We start from the raw sequence: 16018 nt of genomic DNA on the forward strand, positions 1-16018 counted from the left end.
GCCGGCTGGCGGCTCGGCGGGCCATCCCCGCGCTTTCGGAGGTGGCGGCGGACGGCTCCGTGTCGCCGCTCACCTCGCCCACGGCGGGCCCGCGGGCGGCCACGCAGCAGGACCCGGCCGCGGCGAGCACCGGCCGAGCGGCCCCCGCCCCGCCCGCCGCCTGCGGAGGGCCGAGACTCGCGCGCCTGCGCGGAACGACGCAGCCGCGGGAACCTCCCAGGTCCCGGCATCCCCCGCGGCTGCGGCCTTTCCTCCCGCCCCGCCCCTCCCCCCGCCGCGGGCCCGGCCTCCTCCGCGGAGCGAGATGGCGGCGGCCGGCACGGCCCCGGACGTGACGGGGCGCTAGGCCGTCCCCCGCGGCCTCTCCCGAGGGCCGTGCGGGCCCCAGGAAGCGAGCTCAAGCCCAGTCCAAGGAAGGCGCGATGGCCGTTCCTGCCGTGGCCGTGGGGCCGCCCCAGTGATGCCTCTGCCCTGAGAGGCGGTGTCGCTTCTCGCCGCCCTGACCGGACCCCCGGAGCCCGCGGCGGAAGCGCCCCGGCCGAGGCCCGAGGCCGGTCTCGCAAGTGCCTCCGCCCCGACGGGCGCGACCCCGAGCGCTCCATGCCTGCGGGCGGAGGGAGGCGGCGCCTCCCCCAGCGCTGCCGCCTGTGCTGGCTGCTCTGCGCTTTCACCCTAAAGCTCTGGTGAGGGGCGGCGGGCGGCGGCGGCGGGCGGGCGGCGGCGGGCGGCGGCGGCGGGCGGACTTGCCTGTCGTCCGGCTTCTGATCTGTGCCTCCCCACCCCCACCCCGCTCCGGTGCAGCCAGGCCGAGGCCCCCGCGCCCGCGGAGCAGCTGTCAGGTGGGTGGCGGCCCGGGCCCCCTCGTGCCCCCACCGGGCCGGAGCGCAGGGGGGGACGCGGGCGGCCGGCGGTGCCGGGAGGTCGGGTGGGCCGCGCCTTCGCGGGACCCGTTTTCCCATCGAGGTCCGGGCGGCCTTTCTCTGCCGTTGCAGTGGGCGCCTCGAACCTGCCGTGCTGGCTGGCCGAGGACTTCGCGGTGGCCGAGGAGTGCGCGCCCTGCTCCCGCTTCCAGGCCGTGAGTATGTGCCCCCGCGCGCTTCCGCTGCTTTTCCCTGCGGGCTCGGTGCGGGTCCCCCTGAAAACGCGCCCTTTCCTAAGTTAATGGTAATATTTGGCTAATAATCGTGTTCGTTTAAGGAAGATTTATTTTTAGGGGCACCTGGGCGGCTCCGTCAGTTGAGCCTCCTTGACTTTCCCCTGGGTCGTGCCCCTTCCCGTGGGGCTCTGCGCTCTTGCTCGACTTTCTGCTCTGCCACTTGCCAGGTTCATGTGCCCTGATTCTTTGAAGATTTTTTTTTTTTTAAGATTTTATTTATTTATTTGACAGAGATCACAAGTAGGCAGAGAGGCAGGCAGAGAGAGAGGAGGAAGCAGGCTCCCCGCCAAGCAGGGAGCCCCATGCGACCCAAGCTGAAGGCAGAGGCTTAACCCACTGAGCCACCCAGGCGCCCTGAAGATTTTTTTTTTTTCACCTATAATTATTACAAACCGGTTTTCGGTTTTTCTTGTGGGTGTGTTTTGGTTTTTTTTTTTTCCCCTAATAGACTTTATTTGCAAGACAGCTGGTGTATAAGCCTGGGGGTGGGGCATGGGGAGAGGCCGGATGAGGGGCTCCATCCCAGGACCCTGGGATCATGCCCTGAGCTGAAGGCAGAGGCTTAACCATCTGAGCCACCCAGGCGCCCCTAAATATCTAATCTTTAAGTAAGCGCTACAGCAATGTGAGGCTGGACCTCCTAACTCTGAGATCAAGACTCAAATGCTGACTGAGCCAGCTAGGCACCCCAGTCATGATCATTTTTAACCCTGTAGGCTCTGAAATGTGTCCCTCTGCAGTGTTCTAATATGTAATGATCACACAACCAGTACCTCCACCATCCCCATCAGAACTCTCTCTTGGGGCGCCTGGCTGGCTCAGTCCATAAGTGTCTGCCCTCAGCTCATGATCCCCGGGTCCTGGGTTTGAGCCCCACATCAGGCTCCCTGCTCAGCGGGGGCCTGCTTCTGTTCTCACTGCTTCTCTCTCTGCCAAATAAAGACAATCCTTAAAAACAAACAATTTCTTTGTTGGTCCTCTGTTGCCCAAGCTCTGCGGCATAGCAGGTGGACACCTGGCGCTTCTGAATGGCAGGTCTTCCTGTTTCTGCTGCCCTTTCCTGACATGTGCTTTGGTCCTTTTCTTCTGACAGAAAACCACCCCTGAGTGTGGTTCCACAGGGTATGTGGAGAAAATCACATGCAGCTCATCTAAGAGGAATGAATTCAAAAGGCAAGTGTTGTTTCTCATCTTGGAACCTTCTAGATCACGTCTTTTGTTCTTGTGGTGTTAAGCAGACTAATAGCCCCACATCTTTCTGTCTGGAGGTCGTGTGGCATATGGGGGGTGGGGCACCAAAGTATTTGAATCCACGTTCCAGCTGTCATCCACGTTCCAGCTGTCATCCTCAGCACTTCGTCATTGGTCTCAGTTTCTCATCAGTAGAATTGGTCAAGACCAGCTCTGCTTACCTCCCTAGAAAATAAGTTGAACGATAGATTTGACTGGGATTTGTATAGGGTAAACACGTTAGAAGGATGACTCTGGGTTCTTCTTTTCTCTCAGTTGTATCTTGATTAGGCCTCGCTAGAAGGGAGTTTGGAGGGAGAGGTGGTTCAGCCTTCCCCGGGAATAACTGTTTCTTCCTGCTCCTAGTTGCCGCTCAGCTCTGATGGAACAACATTTATTCTGGAAATTTGAAGGGGCCATCGTGGGTGTGGCCTTGGTCTTTGCTTGCCTTGTCATCATTCGTCAGCGACAGCTGGACAGAAAGGCTCTGGAAAAGGTCCGGAAGCAAATCGAGTCCATATAGCTACCTTCCACTTTTTGATAGGGGCCTTAGGGATTGTACCTCAGACACAGACAGTAGAATGAACGGACTTGGGCCCTTAGTTCTTGGGAACTTGTGGTGGCACCTCCTTCTCTGTCTCTTGTCTGGATCATTAACGAGCAAAATACAGAATAGTTTTCTTCTCTATTATAATTTGGTTTGGGACAGGAAGTCCTGGTGGCAGAAATGGGATAGCAATAGGCCCCAGTGTACTAACTACCTGGCTTCCCCTTCTTCTGGTACTTATTTAAAATTTTCAGGACAAAATTTCAGCAAAAAAGTTTATTTCTCAGCCAAAACCTCTGTTTCCCCCCAACCCTTATCCAAAGAAAAAATAAAATTGTAGATGTATAACAAAAGTATCTGAAATGCCTCATCACATAGCCTGGGCCTCAGGGTACAGATACTTAGGGTGTCCTGAAATGATTCAGACCCTGAAGCCAAAGAACTCCGAATGGAATCCCAGGGGAAAGAGCCATCGGGGATCCCGGATTCCTTACTGCGGTTGGAAGTGGCCTGCGAAGTGTTCCAGCTCACATCTCATCCGCGCGCAGGACAGCTCTGACATGCCCACTGGGGCCGGGTTTGCCTCCCCTCTTCTCCAGCAGGTTCCTTGTTGAGCCATGGACCCCCTTGGCCCTAGGTGGCCCCTCCAGTCCAGGCTCTACCGCTGTGGTCCCCAAGCTTTCTGTCATGTCCTTGTGAGTCAGGATATTTCTAGAAATCACTGTGGGCAGTAACAGAGTGTTCCCTTGGGTGGGGGGTCCTAGACGGGACAGGACCGACCTCCCACCTCCCGATGACCCAAGAAAGCGGAGCCCCACCCTGCCCCGCCTCACCTCCCTGTCGCTGGTGGTCATCAGTGCCAGCTTCCCGGAGACCCTGCAAGGGGCTGACACTGGGCAGGATGATGAGGGCCAGAGAAAAAAGAAGGATCTGGAGAAAGCAAAAGGACACTTGGGTTGTGGGGACACTAAAGGAGGGGCCCAAGGGCAGCATGAACAGAGGGCAGTTGGAGTCCTCGGGGATGGGAAGGTGCGGATGGTTGGGAGTGGGGTGTGAGGGCCGAGGTGGGGGGAGATGGGAAGTAGGTAGTACCAGAACACAAGTGCCGGTCTGGGCAGCTTTGTTGGAGGTCTGGGCAGCGAGCATCTGCAGCTGGTGGAGCTGAGCTTCCAGAGCGCTGGCGCACCAGAGAGAGGAGGAGGAGGAATGGAGAGTCCGCTCTCCTGGGAGCCAGGCCCGGGGATGGGCCCTGTGTGCCACATGCCCTCCCCCTGGGGCGCACTGTCCGCTGTCACGTACATATTGTGCCTCTCCAGCTCCCGGACTTTCTTCTGTAGCTCCTGGTTCTGTGCAGAACAGGCAGCTGCCCTGGAGAGCACGGAGAGGTAGGACAGTCTGCAGTCACAAGGTCCCAGACCTGGCCTGCCTCGGTAAGGAAGGAGTCCCCCAGTGTGGCCCACAGGGGGCAAGACACTGGGTCCAGACGTACCTGCTCTCCAGCCCGTCCACGTACTCTTTCTTCCGTCGCCGACTGTCCTGCGCCGACTGCTTGTTACGGATCTTCCTCCTGACCTTCTTGAGGGCCCTCTCCTCCGCCTAGGGGCCCCGGGTGTGTCAGTGCCGGGCCTTTAACCTGCCTCAACTCCCCACTTGCTCTTATAATCCTGGCTCTTCAGAGGCCATGTTGGGGCCACTGGGTTGGGTTGGGGATACTCTTTGGGGAAGCATGGTACCTTAGTGAGGGGCAGGGAAGAGGGCAGGGAAACCCCTTCCTGTCCCAGCAGACGCTTCTCCTCCTCCGTCAGGAGCAACGTTTGACGGGGCAGCTGGTGGAGAACAGAGAATCAATGACAGGGAGAGGGTCTTCCCTTTCCCATCACCCAGGGCCGTGCCCCCTGCACACCTGGAGAGTCTCCCGTGTGTGCTAAGGAATGAGTAACCATGAACTGAGGGAGGGAGGGAACTTCATCCAGACAGTCCCTGGACCAAGCCAAAGGGGCCTCCTGGGGCTGTGAAGCGAGAGGAGGGCTCATGTTACATCCTTTGCCCCCAGACTTAGGACCTTGGCACTCTGAGCAAACTGGGTGGGGGGCTTGTTCTGGTGCATGCCTCCCCGATTCCGAAGGGTATTTGAAGACAGGAACTCACTAAGGCAGGGTTTGCTTCATCTCACAGCAAGCAAATGATTCCCTTTTGCCCATTAACTTTGGGCAGTGTGTTGTCTCAGCGGGGTCTACATCAGGGAGCTCCCTGGGGCAGTGACCCATTTGCCCTCAGGGTCTGAGCCCCACTTTCAGGACTAAAACTCGGTCTCCTCACAGAGAACTCCCAGGGGTCACCAGGCTTAGCTTCTCATAACACAGTGTGTGGGGCAGGTAGATGACATCGGGTGAACCCGGGCCTGTCAACCGAGGAACCTGCCTTTCTGATGCTCCTTTTTGAAATTTCTATGCTTCACTTGGACTTCAGAGGCATTTGTCTCTGCTGTTGGCTCCTGATGGCCTTTGGCATTTAGCCAAAACATTTCTGGTCATCTTGCCTCTTCCTGACGATCCCTTGCTCCCCTGAAGCCACCAACTCCCCAGTGTTTTGATGGGAAAGCAAGCCTAGAAGCATCAGACTTCTTAAGGTCCCTCAATTCTGAGCTGCTTGGCTTGGACCCTGGGGCCAGCTCCAGCCACAGACTGGCAGGAAGACTAGAACTTCTTTTCCAGTGACTATTGGTCCACAGTGACCTGAGCAAGACCCCCTTCTCCCACTACTGCAGAAACAGAGCAGCCAGTCTTCCGAAGGCACCCGTGTGTTACCCCCCCAGGGTGGTGGGTGCAGCTGCACAGTTGTTTTGGCGGAAAATTCACCCGGTGCCTCCTAGCAGGCTGAATCCCCAGGCAGCCAGCCCATCCCACTCCGTGTCCTGACCTGTGGCTGAGTAAACTGCACATAAGGTCTGGGCTTTCTCCCAGGCCCTCTCCCCAGATTCCCTCACCCCACCTTCTCCTTAATCGAGTCGTCACCACCTTACTTCCAAAGGCTTGTGTCCCTCTTGTCCTTTCGTGCTCTCAGAGCTGCTCATGTCTCCGATCTTCAGGGCCCACAAAAACCGGGGCAGGGCTCAGCATGAGTGTTCCCCTTCCTCAGTCCCTCACCCCATCTGTGTGGGTGCATCTCTTTGCATCCAGGAGCGCGGCTCTGGCTGGCTAAGACTCACCAGGGTCGCGGGGGGCACTGGGTTTGCAGCGCCCACGCTGGGTGGTGTGTGAGCGTGAGCAGCCAGGGGCAGCGCGCCGACCATGCAGGTAGCAGGCACCGTCCGTGGTGGGCTCCGTAGACCTGAGGGAGACACGGGTGGCTAGGAGAAAGGAGAGGAAGGGTAGACCCTAATGGCAGCGGGGAGAGGCACAGGTTGGGGAAACCCCTTAGCCCCGGGAGTAGTCCCGGAAGTGAAAGGCCACGCTCCCCTTCCCACAAAGAACACTGACCTAGCTGGAGAGAGATGAGCCCTACAGCCGGCCCAGCTTCCCCTTGCGGCCTCTCCAGGCCCCCTGCCTCATAGACGACCTCACAGAGAGCAGGGGAACTGTCTGCGAGGCCAGGGTCCTCGGAGATGGCACTGTCACTGCCACGAGATGCCTCTGAGCAGTACACTTCATTGGGATCAATGAACAGCTGCAGGAAGTCTTCGGGCTCACTCTCCTGAAGGCCCTACAGTGGGAGAGAGCACGCAGGTGTGCAGGGGAGAGGTCTGGAGAGCGGCGCGCCAGTCAGACCCAGGTCCGCCCCGCTTCAATTGCAGTCCCCCGTGTCCTGGGACATCTTAGGGGCTTGGTCCCCAGATGACTCCCCTCGCAGCTGTGGCTCGGCCCACCCCCACCTGCGGGCCTCACACTCACACAGCCCCGTCCCCCGCTGGGCTCCCAGCCTCCGGGCCCCTGCTCTCGGAGCTTAGGCCCTGGGACCTCTGGGGCAGGGTAGGGGAGTCCCAGCTCCAGGAAGGCTCCTGCTGAGACCTCTTCTGGGGGCTCCAGCCACACGTCCAGCAGGTCGGGGGTTCGGAAGTCCATCCTGCGGGGAGAGCTGCAGGAGGGTGAGCGCACCCTCCCCACGCAGCGGCTGGGTGCCCCCTTCCTCACCTGGCCCCGGGGGTCTTCTCCCGTCACCCCCTGGCCTCACCTGCCCCTCCCCCCCCGGGGACCTCGCCCCCGGCCTTCTCTGCGCTGCCGACGAACGGGCCACCGCCGCCTCGCCGGTCCCGAAGAGCCCAGCCCCGCCGAGCCGGCCCAGCCCGCGGGCGGCCCGGAGCACCGCCGCTCCTCCTCCCTCCAGGATCTCGCATCCTGGACCGGCCCAGCCAAGCCCCGCCCCCGGCCTGACTCCGGCCGCGCGAAGCCGGCTGTGCCTGGCCGGGAGCCACGGCGGGGGCTGGGAGCCCAGGCGTCCGCGCACCGGACTGCAGGGAGGCACGGGCAGCCCGCCCTGCCTCAGCTTCTAGCGACAGCAACTCATCCCGAGAGCCTGGGGCAATTCAGGGAAGGTCGGCGATGGCTGGGGCCGGAGGACACGAAGTGCCTGTTCTCCCGCCGTCCCTCGGTCAGACGGGCGCACCGCAGGCTGGAAAACAAAGGCGGGAAGCGGCAGCCGACCGCGGGGCACTGGCCGAGGCAGCCCCTCTGCGGCCTCGAGGCGCGCTGTCCGCCCTGGGGTCTGATTGGACGCAAGAGCATGAGGGGCAGGACGTGGAGCCAATGGGAGCGCCGCCTCTTGGCAGGCTGCGCGCCGACTGGTCGGAGGCTGCCAAGGGGGGCGGGGTGCCGCGGTGGCGGCCTCGGGAGGACTCCGAGTCCCACCCGGCGGCGCGGCAGGTGCGGGGGCGCCGGGGCCTGCCGAGGCCGCGGGGGGAGGGGCGCAGCCGCCTGGGCAGCCGCTTCCCGCGGGACCGCCAGGCCCTGGCTAGGCGCCGGGCGAGGGTGACTAACCGGCGGGCCCAGCCGGAGCTCTGAGCGCGGAGAGTCGCGCCCGCCCGCTTCGGCGCGGGGGCTGCCCTGTCCGCGCTCGCGGGACTCGCCCACTGGCCTGGGGGACCCACGGGGGGCTGGAAGCCGAAAGGCTGAAAAGGAAGACACTGAGGGCGGGCGGGGGGCTGCTCGGGTGCCCTTTCCGACGAGTCCGCGCCCGGCGTTTCTGTAGGTCCCGCGACGTTTTCCTAAACGTCCTTCCCTGTCGTCGCTGCGGGGGCCGGAGCAGGGCGAGCCTCCGCGACGCGGGCAGAGTGTCGGGACGCGGGCGCGGCTCGGTGAAGCCGCTGCCTCCGGCTCAGGTCCGGAGCCCCGGGTGCTGGATCGAGCCCCGCCTCGGGCTCCCTGCTCCTCGCTCCGCCTCGGCCCGCCTCGGCCCGCAGCTCCGCCACGCCTTGGCCTGGAGCTGATGGGCGACGGGTTCATTCCAAATGCGGTCACGGAGCCGCAGGAAGGTTCGGGGTGTGGATCCGGAACTCGGGCCGGCGGTCCCCTCCTGAGGCGTGCCGGTGCCGAGCGTGGACAGGAGCAGGAACGGGTGTCCACTGAGTAACCACTGGATGTTCAGGCATTTGACACGACTCCTGTAATTTCTCATGGCAAGGGGTAGCTTGAGCGAGAAGTGACTTCGTCAAGGTTCCGCTGGAAGCGGAGCCAAGGTTTGGGTGCCTGAGCTCTTTGCTCTGTGCCAGGCTAGTTTCCTGCGCGTCCTCCTGCATCTTCCTGCATCTTCCTGCTCAAGCAGTGCGCAGACTAGGCAGGCGTCCTAGATTGACGCAGAGCTCGAAGGAAAGCAGAGCTGTCCTGGCTTAGACCTGTCCAAGAGCAAGAAAGGTTTCAAAGAGCTTCTTGCAGGTTGCATGTGCAGGGATGATTATGAGGAAAATGTAATCAGCTTCTGTTAATCAAAACTGGAAGGAATTGGGGCGCCTGGGCGGCTCAGTTGGTTAAGCCATGCCTTCGCCTCAGGTCATGATCCTGGAGCTCTGGGATCGAGTCCTGCATCAGGCTCCCTGGTCTGCTTCTTCCTCTGACCCTCCTCTCTCATCTCTCTCTCTGAAATAAATAAAAATTAAAAACAAAACTGGAAGGACTCACTGGCATCATTTTCTAGTCTGACTTCCCTCTTTCACCTGCTTCATCAAATTCCTGGGAGAGAAAATGACTTGCTTAAGATCACACATCAAATTAAGGTAGAGGGATGCCTGGCCGGCTCAGTCAGTGGAACATGTAACTTTTGATCTCAGGGTTGTGAGCTGAAGCCCCATGTTTGGGGTAGACCTTACTTTAAGAAAAAAAATTTTGTAAATACACACATTTTAAAAATTCATATTAAAAAAACGAAGTCAGGGGGTGCCTGGGGGGCTCTCTGCTCTGTGGGGAGCCTGCTTCCTCCTCTCTCTCTCTCTGCCTGCCTCTCCAACTACTTGTGATTTCTGTCGAATAAATAAAGAAAAATCTTTATTAAAAAATTATTTTGGGGGGGGATTCCTGTGTGGCTCAGTTGGTTAAGCCGCTGCCTTCGGCTCAGGTCATGATCCCAGGGTCCTGGGATCGAGTCCCACATCGGGCTTCTTGTCCTGCAGGGAGCCTGCTTCTCTCTCTGCCTCTGCCTGCCACTCTGCCTGCTTGTGCTCTCTGACAAATAAATAAAATCTTTAAAAATAAATAAATAAAAATTTAAAAATTATTTTTTTGAAAGATTTTATTTGACAGACAGAGATCACAAGTAGGCAGAGAGGCAGGCGGGGGCGGGAAGCAGGCTTTCAATAAAGAAAAATCTTTATTTTATTTTATTTATTTATTTTTAAGATTTTATTTGTTTATTTGACAGACAGAGATCACAAGTAGACAGAGAGGCAGGCAGAGAGAGAGGAGGAAGCAGGCTCCCTGCGGAGAAGAGACCCTGGGATCAAGACCTGAGCCGAAGGCAGAGGCCCTAACCCACTGAGCCACCCAGGCATCCCTTAAAAAATTATTTAAAAAAACCTGAGGTGCCTGGGTGGTTCAGTAGGTTAATCATCTGACTCTTGATTTCATCTCAAGTCATGATCTCAGGGACCTGGGATCAAGTCCTGCATTGGGCTCTGCCCTCAGTGGGGAGCTGCTTCAGGATTTTCTCTCACTCTGCCCCTCTCTCTGCTCTCAAATAAAATAAAATCTTACCAAAAAATTAAGGTAGAGCTGGGACACATCTGCAGGTGTCCTGTCTCCCAGTCCATGATTTCTTGTTAATGTTACTAATTATCAATAATATTAAGGAGCATGTGGGTGACAGTCAGTTAAGCATTCAGCTCTCAGTTTTGGCCCAGGCCATCATCTCCAGGTCTTGGGCTCAATCCCGTGTCAGGTTCTGTGTTGAATGTGGAGTTTCCCTGAGATTCTGTCTCTCCCTTTCCTTCTGTCCCTCCCATTCATGCTGTCTCTGTCTCTCTCTAAAATAAATAAATAAGTCTTTTAAGAAATAATCTTTTTATTTATTTTTTTTTTTATTATTTTTTTTTTTAATATTTTATTTATTCATTGGACAGACAGAGATCACAAGTAGGCAGAGAAGCAGGCAGAGAGAGGAGGAAGCAGGCTCCCTGCTGAGCAGAGAGCCCGATGCGGGGCTCGATCCCAGGACCCTGAGATCATGACCTGAGCCGAAGGCAGAGGCTTAACCCACTGAGCCACCCAGGTGCCCCAGAAATAATCTTTTTAAAAAAGATTTTATTTATTTATTTGACAGAGATCACAAGTAGGCAGAGAGGCAGGCAGAGAGACAGAGGAGGAAGCAGGCTCCCCGCGGAGCAGAGAGCCCGATGCGGGGCTCGATCCCAGGACCCTGGGATCATGACCTGAGCCGAAGGCAGAGGCTTAACGACTGAGGCACCCAGGTATCCCAAACTTTTTAAATTTGTTATTTGAGAGAGTGTGCATAAACCTGGAGGAGGGGCAAAGAGAGAGGGAGAAACAGGAGCCCCAGCTGGAGCTCCCTGCTGAACAGGGAGCCCAATATGGGGCTCTTGATCCCAGGACCCTGGGATCATGACCCGAGCTGAAGGCAGAGGCTTTAACCCACTGAGCCACCCAGGCGCCCCCTCACATTCCCTCTTGAGGAAGTTGCTGGCCTCCTTTTCCAGAGCCTTCGGAGACATTACTCCTCCCTCTTCTTGAGACGATGGTCTTTGCACCTTTGCAAAGATTAGGCTGAACCCCCTTTTTCATGTCCTTCTTAAAATCCTACCCTCCAATGAGGTTAGAAGATTCCGACAGCACAGCGAATGTGGGCCAAAAGGATCCGGGCTAAGGAAACAGCAGGGGCCTGAGTGGCCAGTCCTCGGTGCCATCCAGGAACGGAAAACTCGGGGGGCGAGAGCCCGGCTAGATGCCCTGAGGCGCGGGAAGGACGGAGGCTGGAGGCTGGAGCCTGCGGAGAGCGGCTCTTCCCCGGGCCGGCTGTGCCCCCCGCCCCCGGGCCGTGTCCCACCGGTTCCCGGCAGGCTCTCGGGGCAGCCCGGAGGCCGCACAGCAGAGGCCTCGGGCGGCGGTCCAGAGCGATTCCTGTCAAGGAGCGGCCGCTCTTTGCTGCTTCCCTTTCCCGGTTCCGCGGAGAGCGCGGGAGAGGGAAGCCGAGCGAGGAGTCCGTTTCCCCCGGCGCCGAGCGCGCAGGGCGGGTCTGCGCGTCTCCGCGGGGACGGCTGAGAAGGCGCTGCCGGACACCGGGACCCGAGCGCGGTGTCCCAGAGCGGAAGACTCGGCTCCGCGCGCGGGGCCCCGACTCCCGCCTCGCCCGCGGCCGCTCGCGCTTCCGGCCAGCCGGGCCCGTCGGACCGCCCCGCGGCGCCCCCGGCCCGCAGCCCCTGGGCCCGCCCCCTCGCACCCCCGCCCCGCCCCGCCCCCGCCAGCCCGCCCGCCGGCCTCCGATTGCCTCCATGGCACGTCACTCCGCGTCGGGTCCCGCCCTCCGGGCGCCGTCATTGGCCGGCGCCGGCGGGGAGGCGGGACGCGGCGGGGCGGGGTCCCGGGTCGCGGCGGAACCCAGCGGCCGCGGCGGAGGGGGGTACCCTGTCGAGGTGAGTGTGCGCCCCGGCCGTGCGGGCTGGGCGGCCTGGCCGCGACCCCGCCACCTGGGGCCCCTGGCGGTGCCCGTCTGCCCGCCGCTGTGCCTTCCGGCGCGGCGCTGGGGAAGCGGGAGCGGGGAGTGATCCAGCCCCAAACTCGCCCTGCCCAGGTGGCCCGCGACGCTCCCCGCCACGCTCCCCGCCACGCTCCCCGCGACAGCTCGCGCCGCCCGACCCCCTCGGCTCCGTCCGCTCCTTCCTGCGGGGGCCCCCGCCTCTCCTCTCCCGGAGGGCCGCGCTCCAGGGGGAAGGTAAGGAGACACCCGCGGCGCCCCGACGCCGGAACCCCCGCGCGGGGTCCCTAGATGAGCCGTCTGCGGGCGCGCGGGCAGCGGGGCCCGGCGTGCACGAGCCACACGGGGCCGGGAGGTCGGAGGGCGGCGGGGGCAGGGAGCCCCCCTCCGCGGACCAGCCCCCACTCTGCTCGGCCCCATCCGCAGGTGACCGCCGCCCCGCTCGCTGTGTCTCCCATCCGACAGCCGTGCCTGCCGCTGCAGCCACCATGGGGCCTTGGGGAGAGCCGGAGCTGCTGGTGTGGCGCCCGGAGGCGGTGGGCTCGGAACCCGCAGGGCCCGTGGGGCTGGAGGTGAAAGTCGGGGCCCTGGTGCTGCTGCTGCTGCTCACCGCGCTGTGCAGTCTGGTGCCCGTCTGCGCGCTGCGCCGGCCCGGGGCTAACCCCGAAGCCTCCGGTGAGCCTCTCGGGTCCCCGCTGCCGCCCGCGCCGGGCCTAGGGAGGGCGCCGGCTGCTGAAGAGGGTCCCCCGGGCCCAGGAAGGGCAGAGGGATCCTTGCTTGGGGCAGAGAGGCTCGAGGGGGTCCAGGCTCACTCCCGTCTGTGCTCCCCTGTCCAGCCTCCCGGCAGAAAGCCTTGAGCCTAATCAGCTGCTTCGCGGGGGGTGTCTTCCTGGCCACCTGTCTCCTGGACCTCCTGCCTGACTACCTGGCGGCCATAGACGAGGCCCTAGCGGCCTTGCACGTGACGGTGAGCTCTGGCTGCTGGGTGTGACTCTGTGGGGGTGGGGGTGTTCAGTCACACCGCTGTGGGAGAGGGGGCTTTTTCGGATCCCTTCCTGGGGTGCTCCGTGACTTTGTGACCGTGGGGAAGGCACTGAGCATGGGACCCTATGAATTGTGATTTTTAGTGATGGGGAATAACTTCCTGTGGTGCTCCCCCACCCCCAGCCCCCAGTCCCTCTGTGACTGCGATGCACTGATGCACTCCGGGAGGTGGAGAGGAGCCTCTGGCCAGGCATGTGACCTCCTCTGGGAGTTTCTCAGCCCCAGCCTCTAAGAATCAGCTTCCTTCTCACGCCACTTTGCTGAAGGGGTTGGCGCTAGAGTGCCCTGCAGGCCTGGGAAGGGTAGGAGGCCTGGAGTCCGGAACCAAAGGTGCCATAAGCCAACGAGGTGGGGTGTGAAGAAGATCGAGTACAAGGCGTAGGAAAGTCTCAGGGGAAAAACTGACACTGTTGTGCAGAGGTACTGGGAAGGTCCCCCGCACTCTTCCTCTTCCTAAGACTGGGGAAGTGACCCAGGATGTACCCTTTGTGACTGAGTGCCCCGTGGCCCTGTGTGACTGTGTGTAAGTCTGATGGCCCCATGATACTGTGTGGCTTTGTGTGTGAGCATTTGGTGAGGTGGGCAACGTGTGATCCTTCCTGTGTGACTTCGTGTCCCACTCTGTGTAATCTGTGTCAGCCACTGGCAGCGGGGGCTGGTTTTGCGTCCCCTTCACAGCAAACATTTGGTTGTGTCTGGAGACATTTTCGTTGTCACAACTCAGGGAAGGAAGGCGTTGTGCTTGCTCTTGGCATCTAACGGGTACAGATGAGAATGCTGTTAGATCCTACTGAGCACAGGATAGACCAAAATGAATTGTCCAACCCCAAATTTGGATAGTGCCAAAGCTGAGAAGCTGGTGTCTGTGTGGTCCTGCAAGTGACACTCATGTGGGACGAGGGAAGCAGGAGAGGGACAAGGTCACTTGTCCTGCAAGTGACACTCATGTGGGACGAGGGAGGAGGAGCTAGGAGAAGTCGTGTCCGCTCCGCCCTGGGTGACAGAGGGCCAAAATGGGCTAGAACCAGAAGGACTGCTGTCTCTGGGCTGGGCCTCATCTGTGTGATTGTGGGTATGTTTGTGTAAGTGAGGAGTCCTGCGCCTCTGGGGGACCCTAAGCGTGCGTCACTGGGACTCGTCGAGACTCGGAGTTTGACGGCTCTTCCCCACTCTCGGCCCATCTGCCCTGTCTGCCCACAGCTCCAGTTTCCCCTGCAAGAGTTCATCTTGGCAATGGGCTTCTTCCTGGTCCTGGTGATGGAGCAGATCACACTGGCTTACAGGGAGCAGTCAGGGCCACCACCTCGAGAGGAGACAAGGGCTCTGCTGGGAGCGGCAAACGGTGGGCCACAGCACTGGCACGACGGGCCAGGGCTCCCACAGTCAGGGGGAGCCCCAGCAACCCCCTCAGCCCTGCGCGCCTGCGTACTGGTCTTCTCCCTGGCCCTGCACTCGGTGTTCGAGGGACTGGCGGTGGGGCTGCAGCGGGACCGGGCCCGGGCCGTGGAGCTGTGTCTGGCGTTGCTGCTCCACAAGGGTGTTCTGGCGGTCAGCTTGTCCCTGCGGCTGTTGCAGAGCCACCTGCGGGCACAGGTGGTGGCTGGCTGTGGGATCCTCTTCTCATGCATGACCCCTCTGGGCATCGGGCTGGGGGCTGGCTCTGGCTGAGTCGGCCGGGCCGCTACACCAGCTGGCCCAGTCTGTGCTGGAAGGCATGGCAGCTGGCACCTTTCTCTACATCACCTTCCTGGAAATCTTGCCCCAGGAGCTGGCCACCTCTGAGCAGAGGATCCTCAAGGTCATTCTGCTCCTTGCGGGCTTTGCCCTGCTCACTGGCCTGCTCTTCATCCAGGTCTAGGGAGCTCCAGGGGCCCTTGACCTTCCTTTCCTTCCCCAGCGTAGAAGAGTAGGAGCGGGGAAGGGAGGATGGAGGGTCAGAGAGTTCTCTGGGAGGCAGGGATGGAGTCTTTGGGATGGCCTGACCAGTGTGAGGGACGTGGTAGATAAGAGCCTGGCCCCAAGGGATAGTCAGATCACTAAGGACATGATCGCGGGTGCATACTGGGGAAGACACCGAGTGCTGGAAAGCCGGGGTCAGACACTACGTGCAGGGACCGTGCAGGGACCGGCTGGTGGTGGGAAGCCTGGGGGGCTGTACCCAGCGGCTGTGGGGTGGGGAGGTGTGGAGGAGGCCCAGCCCAGAGTCAGCAGTCCTGCGGTTCTAGCTCGTTTCGGCCCTCTGTCACCAGGGGCGGAGTGGACTGCTGCTTCTCCTAGCTCCTTCTCCGTATCTCCCAGAGGACTTGACGCCAAATGGCTTCTTCCTGCCGGTTTTGGTACCTTCGCTGGGTTCTCTAGTCCCGCTCACTTCTCTGTGTTTCAAGTGCCAAATAAATCCCTTCCCTCGTTGTCAAAAAGCACAGTGATGGCCCTGGACCGGCCCAGCCCTCAGTGAGGGGCCTGCTTGCCCTTTCCAGGCAGCCCTATTTGCTGAGCTGAGGCTGGGGGAGGGCTGGCGGCGCTGCGGCCCGGCCCCCTCCGCTTGGCGCCCGAGGAATCCCGAACCCCGACTGGGCTGCCGCGGGCCCAGATGACAAACACTGAGCTGCCAAACGTTTTTATACCAGAGGAGCCCGAGGGGAGGGCTCACCCCCAGCCACTTTTGGGGCGGGAGGGCTGTGGATAGAGCCACGTCCTCTAGAATCTATTTTACTAACTGACCTGTTTTGAGACTTGTTACCCAAATAAAAGATGTTTCTATACGTTTGTACCGTGTCTGATTCGCTGGTCTTGGGCAGGGGGTGGGCACGTGGCCCGTCCCAGGGGCCTGAGTCCAGACGTTTACAGCTGCTCCGAGAGTCCCGCTCTCGTTTTCTCTAGGCGCCGTAGGCCCTTCCCCGAAGACGCAG

The 16018-nt window shown here is 60.5% G+C and overlaps 3 protein-coding genes across 15 annotated transcripts; 2 read left to right on the forward strand and 1 right to left on the reverse strand.

Annotated features, from left to right (window-relative positions):
- The first annotated feature begins 263 nt into the window (after window positions 1-263).
- JTB (jumping translocation breakpoint) lies at window positions 264-3286 on the forward strand. Its single transcript, XM_045086901.1, has 5 exons — window positions 264-683; window positions 802-839; window positions 993-1075; window positions 2250-2329; window positions 2753-3286. The coding sequence occupies exons 1-5, from the start codon at window positions 601-603 to the stop codon at window positions 2907-2909; spliced, it is 441 nt and encodes a 146-aa protein (XP_044942836.1). The 5' UTR covers window positions 264-600; the 3' UTR covers window positions 2910-3286.
- Window positions 1188-11753, reverse strand: CREB3L4 (cAMP responsive element binding protein 3 like 4). 13 transcript variants are annotated; one of them, XM_045086890.1, is made up of 13 exons: window positions 11175-11746; window positions 7104-9001; window positions 6818-7007; window positions 6413-6635; window positions 6142-6263; window positions 5956-6015; window positions 4667-4759; window positions 4423-4529; window positions 4233-4301; window positions 4026-4110; window positions 3767-3863; window positions 3428-3654; window positions 1188-2572 (listed from the first exon to the last, which is right to left on the reverse strand). In XM_045086890.1, the coding sequence occupies exons 3-12, from the start codon at window positions 6992-6994 to the stop codon at window positions 3461-3463; spliced, it is 1227 nt and encodes a 408-aa protein (XP_044942825.1). In that variant the 5' UTR covers window positions 6995-7007; window positions 7104-9001; window positions 11175-11746; the 3' UTR covers window positions 1188-2572; window positions 3428-3460. The 13 variants fall into 13 exon arrangements, 12 of the variants coding, with proteins under 12 accessions (XP_044942825.1, XP_044942828.1, XP_044942826.1 ...); XM_045086893.1 differs by lacking the exon at window positions 1188-2572 and having other exon boundaries at window positions 3195-3654; window positions 6818-6995; window positions 7377-9001; XM_045086891.1 differs by lacking the exon at window positions 1188-2572 and having other exon boundaries at window positions 3195-3654; window positions 7377-9001.
- Window positions 11754-11943: 190 nt separating this feature from the next.
- On the forward strand, window positions 11944-15871 carry SLC39A1 (solute carrier family 39 member 1). The gene is given in 6 exon segments (XM_045086916.1): window positions 11944-12003; window positions 12162-12302; window positions 12492-12740; window positions 12902-13032; window positions 14310-14765; window positions 14767-15871. Coding segments are annotated over 4 exon segments (975 nt in total). The 5' UTR covers window positions 11944-12003; window positions 12162-12302; window positions 12492-12553; the 3' UTR covers window positions 14968-15871.
- The last annotated feature ends 147 nt before the right edge of the window (window positions 15872-16018 follow it).

This window comes from Mustela putorius, unplaced genomic scaffold (assembly GCF_011764305.1).
Source record: "Mustela putorius furo isolate JIRA1106 unplaced genomic scaffold, ASM1176430v1.1 tig00000997_pilon_pilon_pilon, whole genome shotgun sequence".
NCBI classification, from domain to species: Eukaryota; Metazoa; Chordata; class Mammalia; order Carnivora; family Mustelidae; genus Mustela; species Mustela putorius.

What these genes read in the sequence shown, in the direction of transcription:
- JTB (XM_045086901.1), top strand. Translation starts at nt 601, where the DNA reads ATGCCTGCGGGCGGAGGGAGGCGGCGCCTCCCCCAGCGCTGCCGCCTG. An exon ending in GCCCGCGGAGCAGCTGTCAG is followed by an intron (nt 840 to 992) that starts GTGGGTGGCGGC and finishes CTGCCGTTGCAG; the next exon opens with TGGGCGCCTCGAACCTGCCG. An exon ending in AAGAGGAATGAATTCAAAAG is followed by an intron (nt 2,330 to 2,752) that starts GCAAGTGTTGTT and finishes TCCTGCTCCTAG; the next exon opens with TTGCCGCTCAGCTCTGATGG.
- CREB3L4 (XM_045086890.1), bottom strand. Translation starts at nt 6,994, where the DNA reads ATGGACTTCCGAACCCCCGACCTGCTGGACGTGTGGCTGGAGCCCCCA. An exon ending in CAGTGCCCCCCGCGACCCTG is followed by an intron (nt 6,016 to 6,141) that starts GTGAGTCTTAGC and finishes TGGGCCCTGAAG; the next exon opens with ATCGGAGACATGAGCAGCTC. An exon ending in AGGGACACAAGCCTTTGGAA is followed by an intron (nt 4,760 to 5,955) that starts GTAAGGTGGTGA and finishes GTTCTCCACCAG; the next exon opens with CTGCCCCGTCAAACGTTGCT.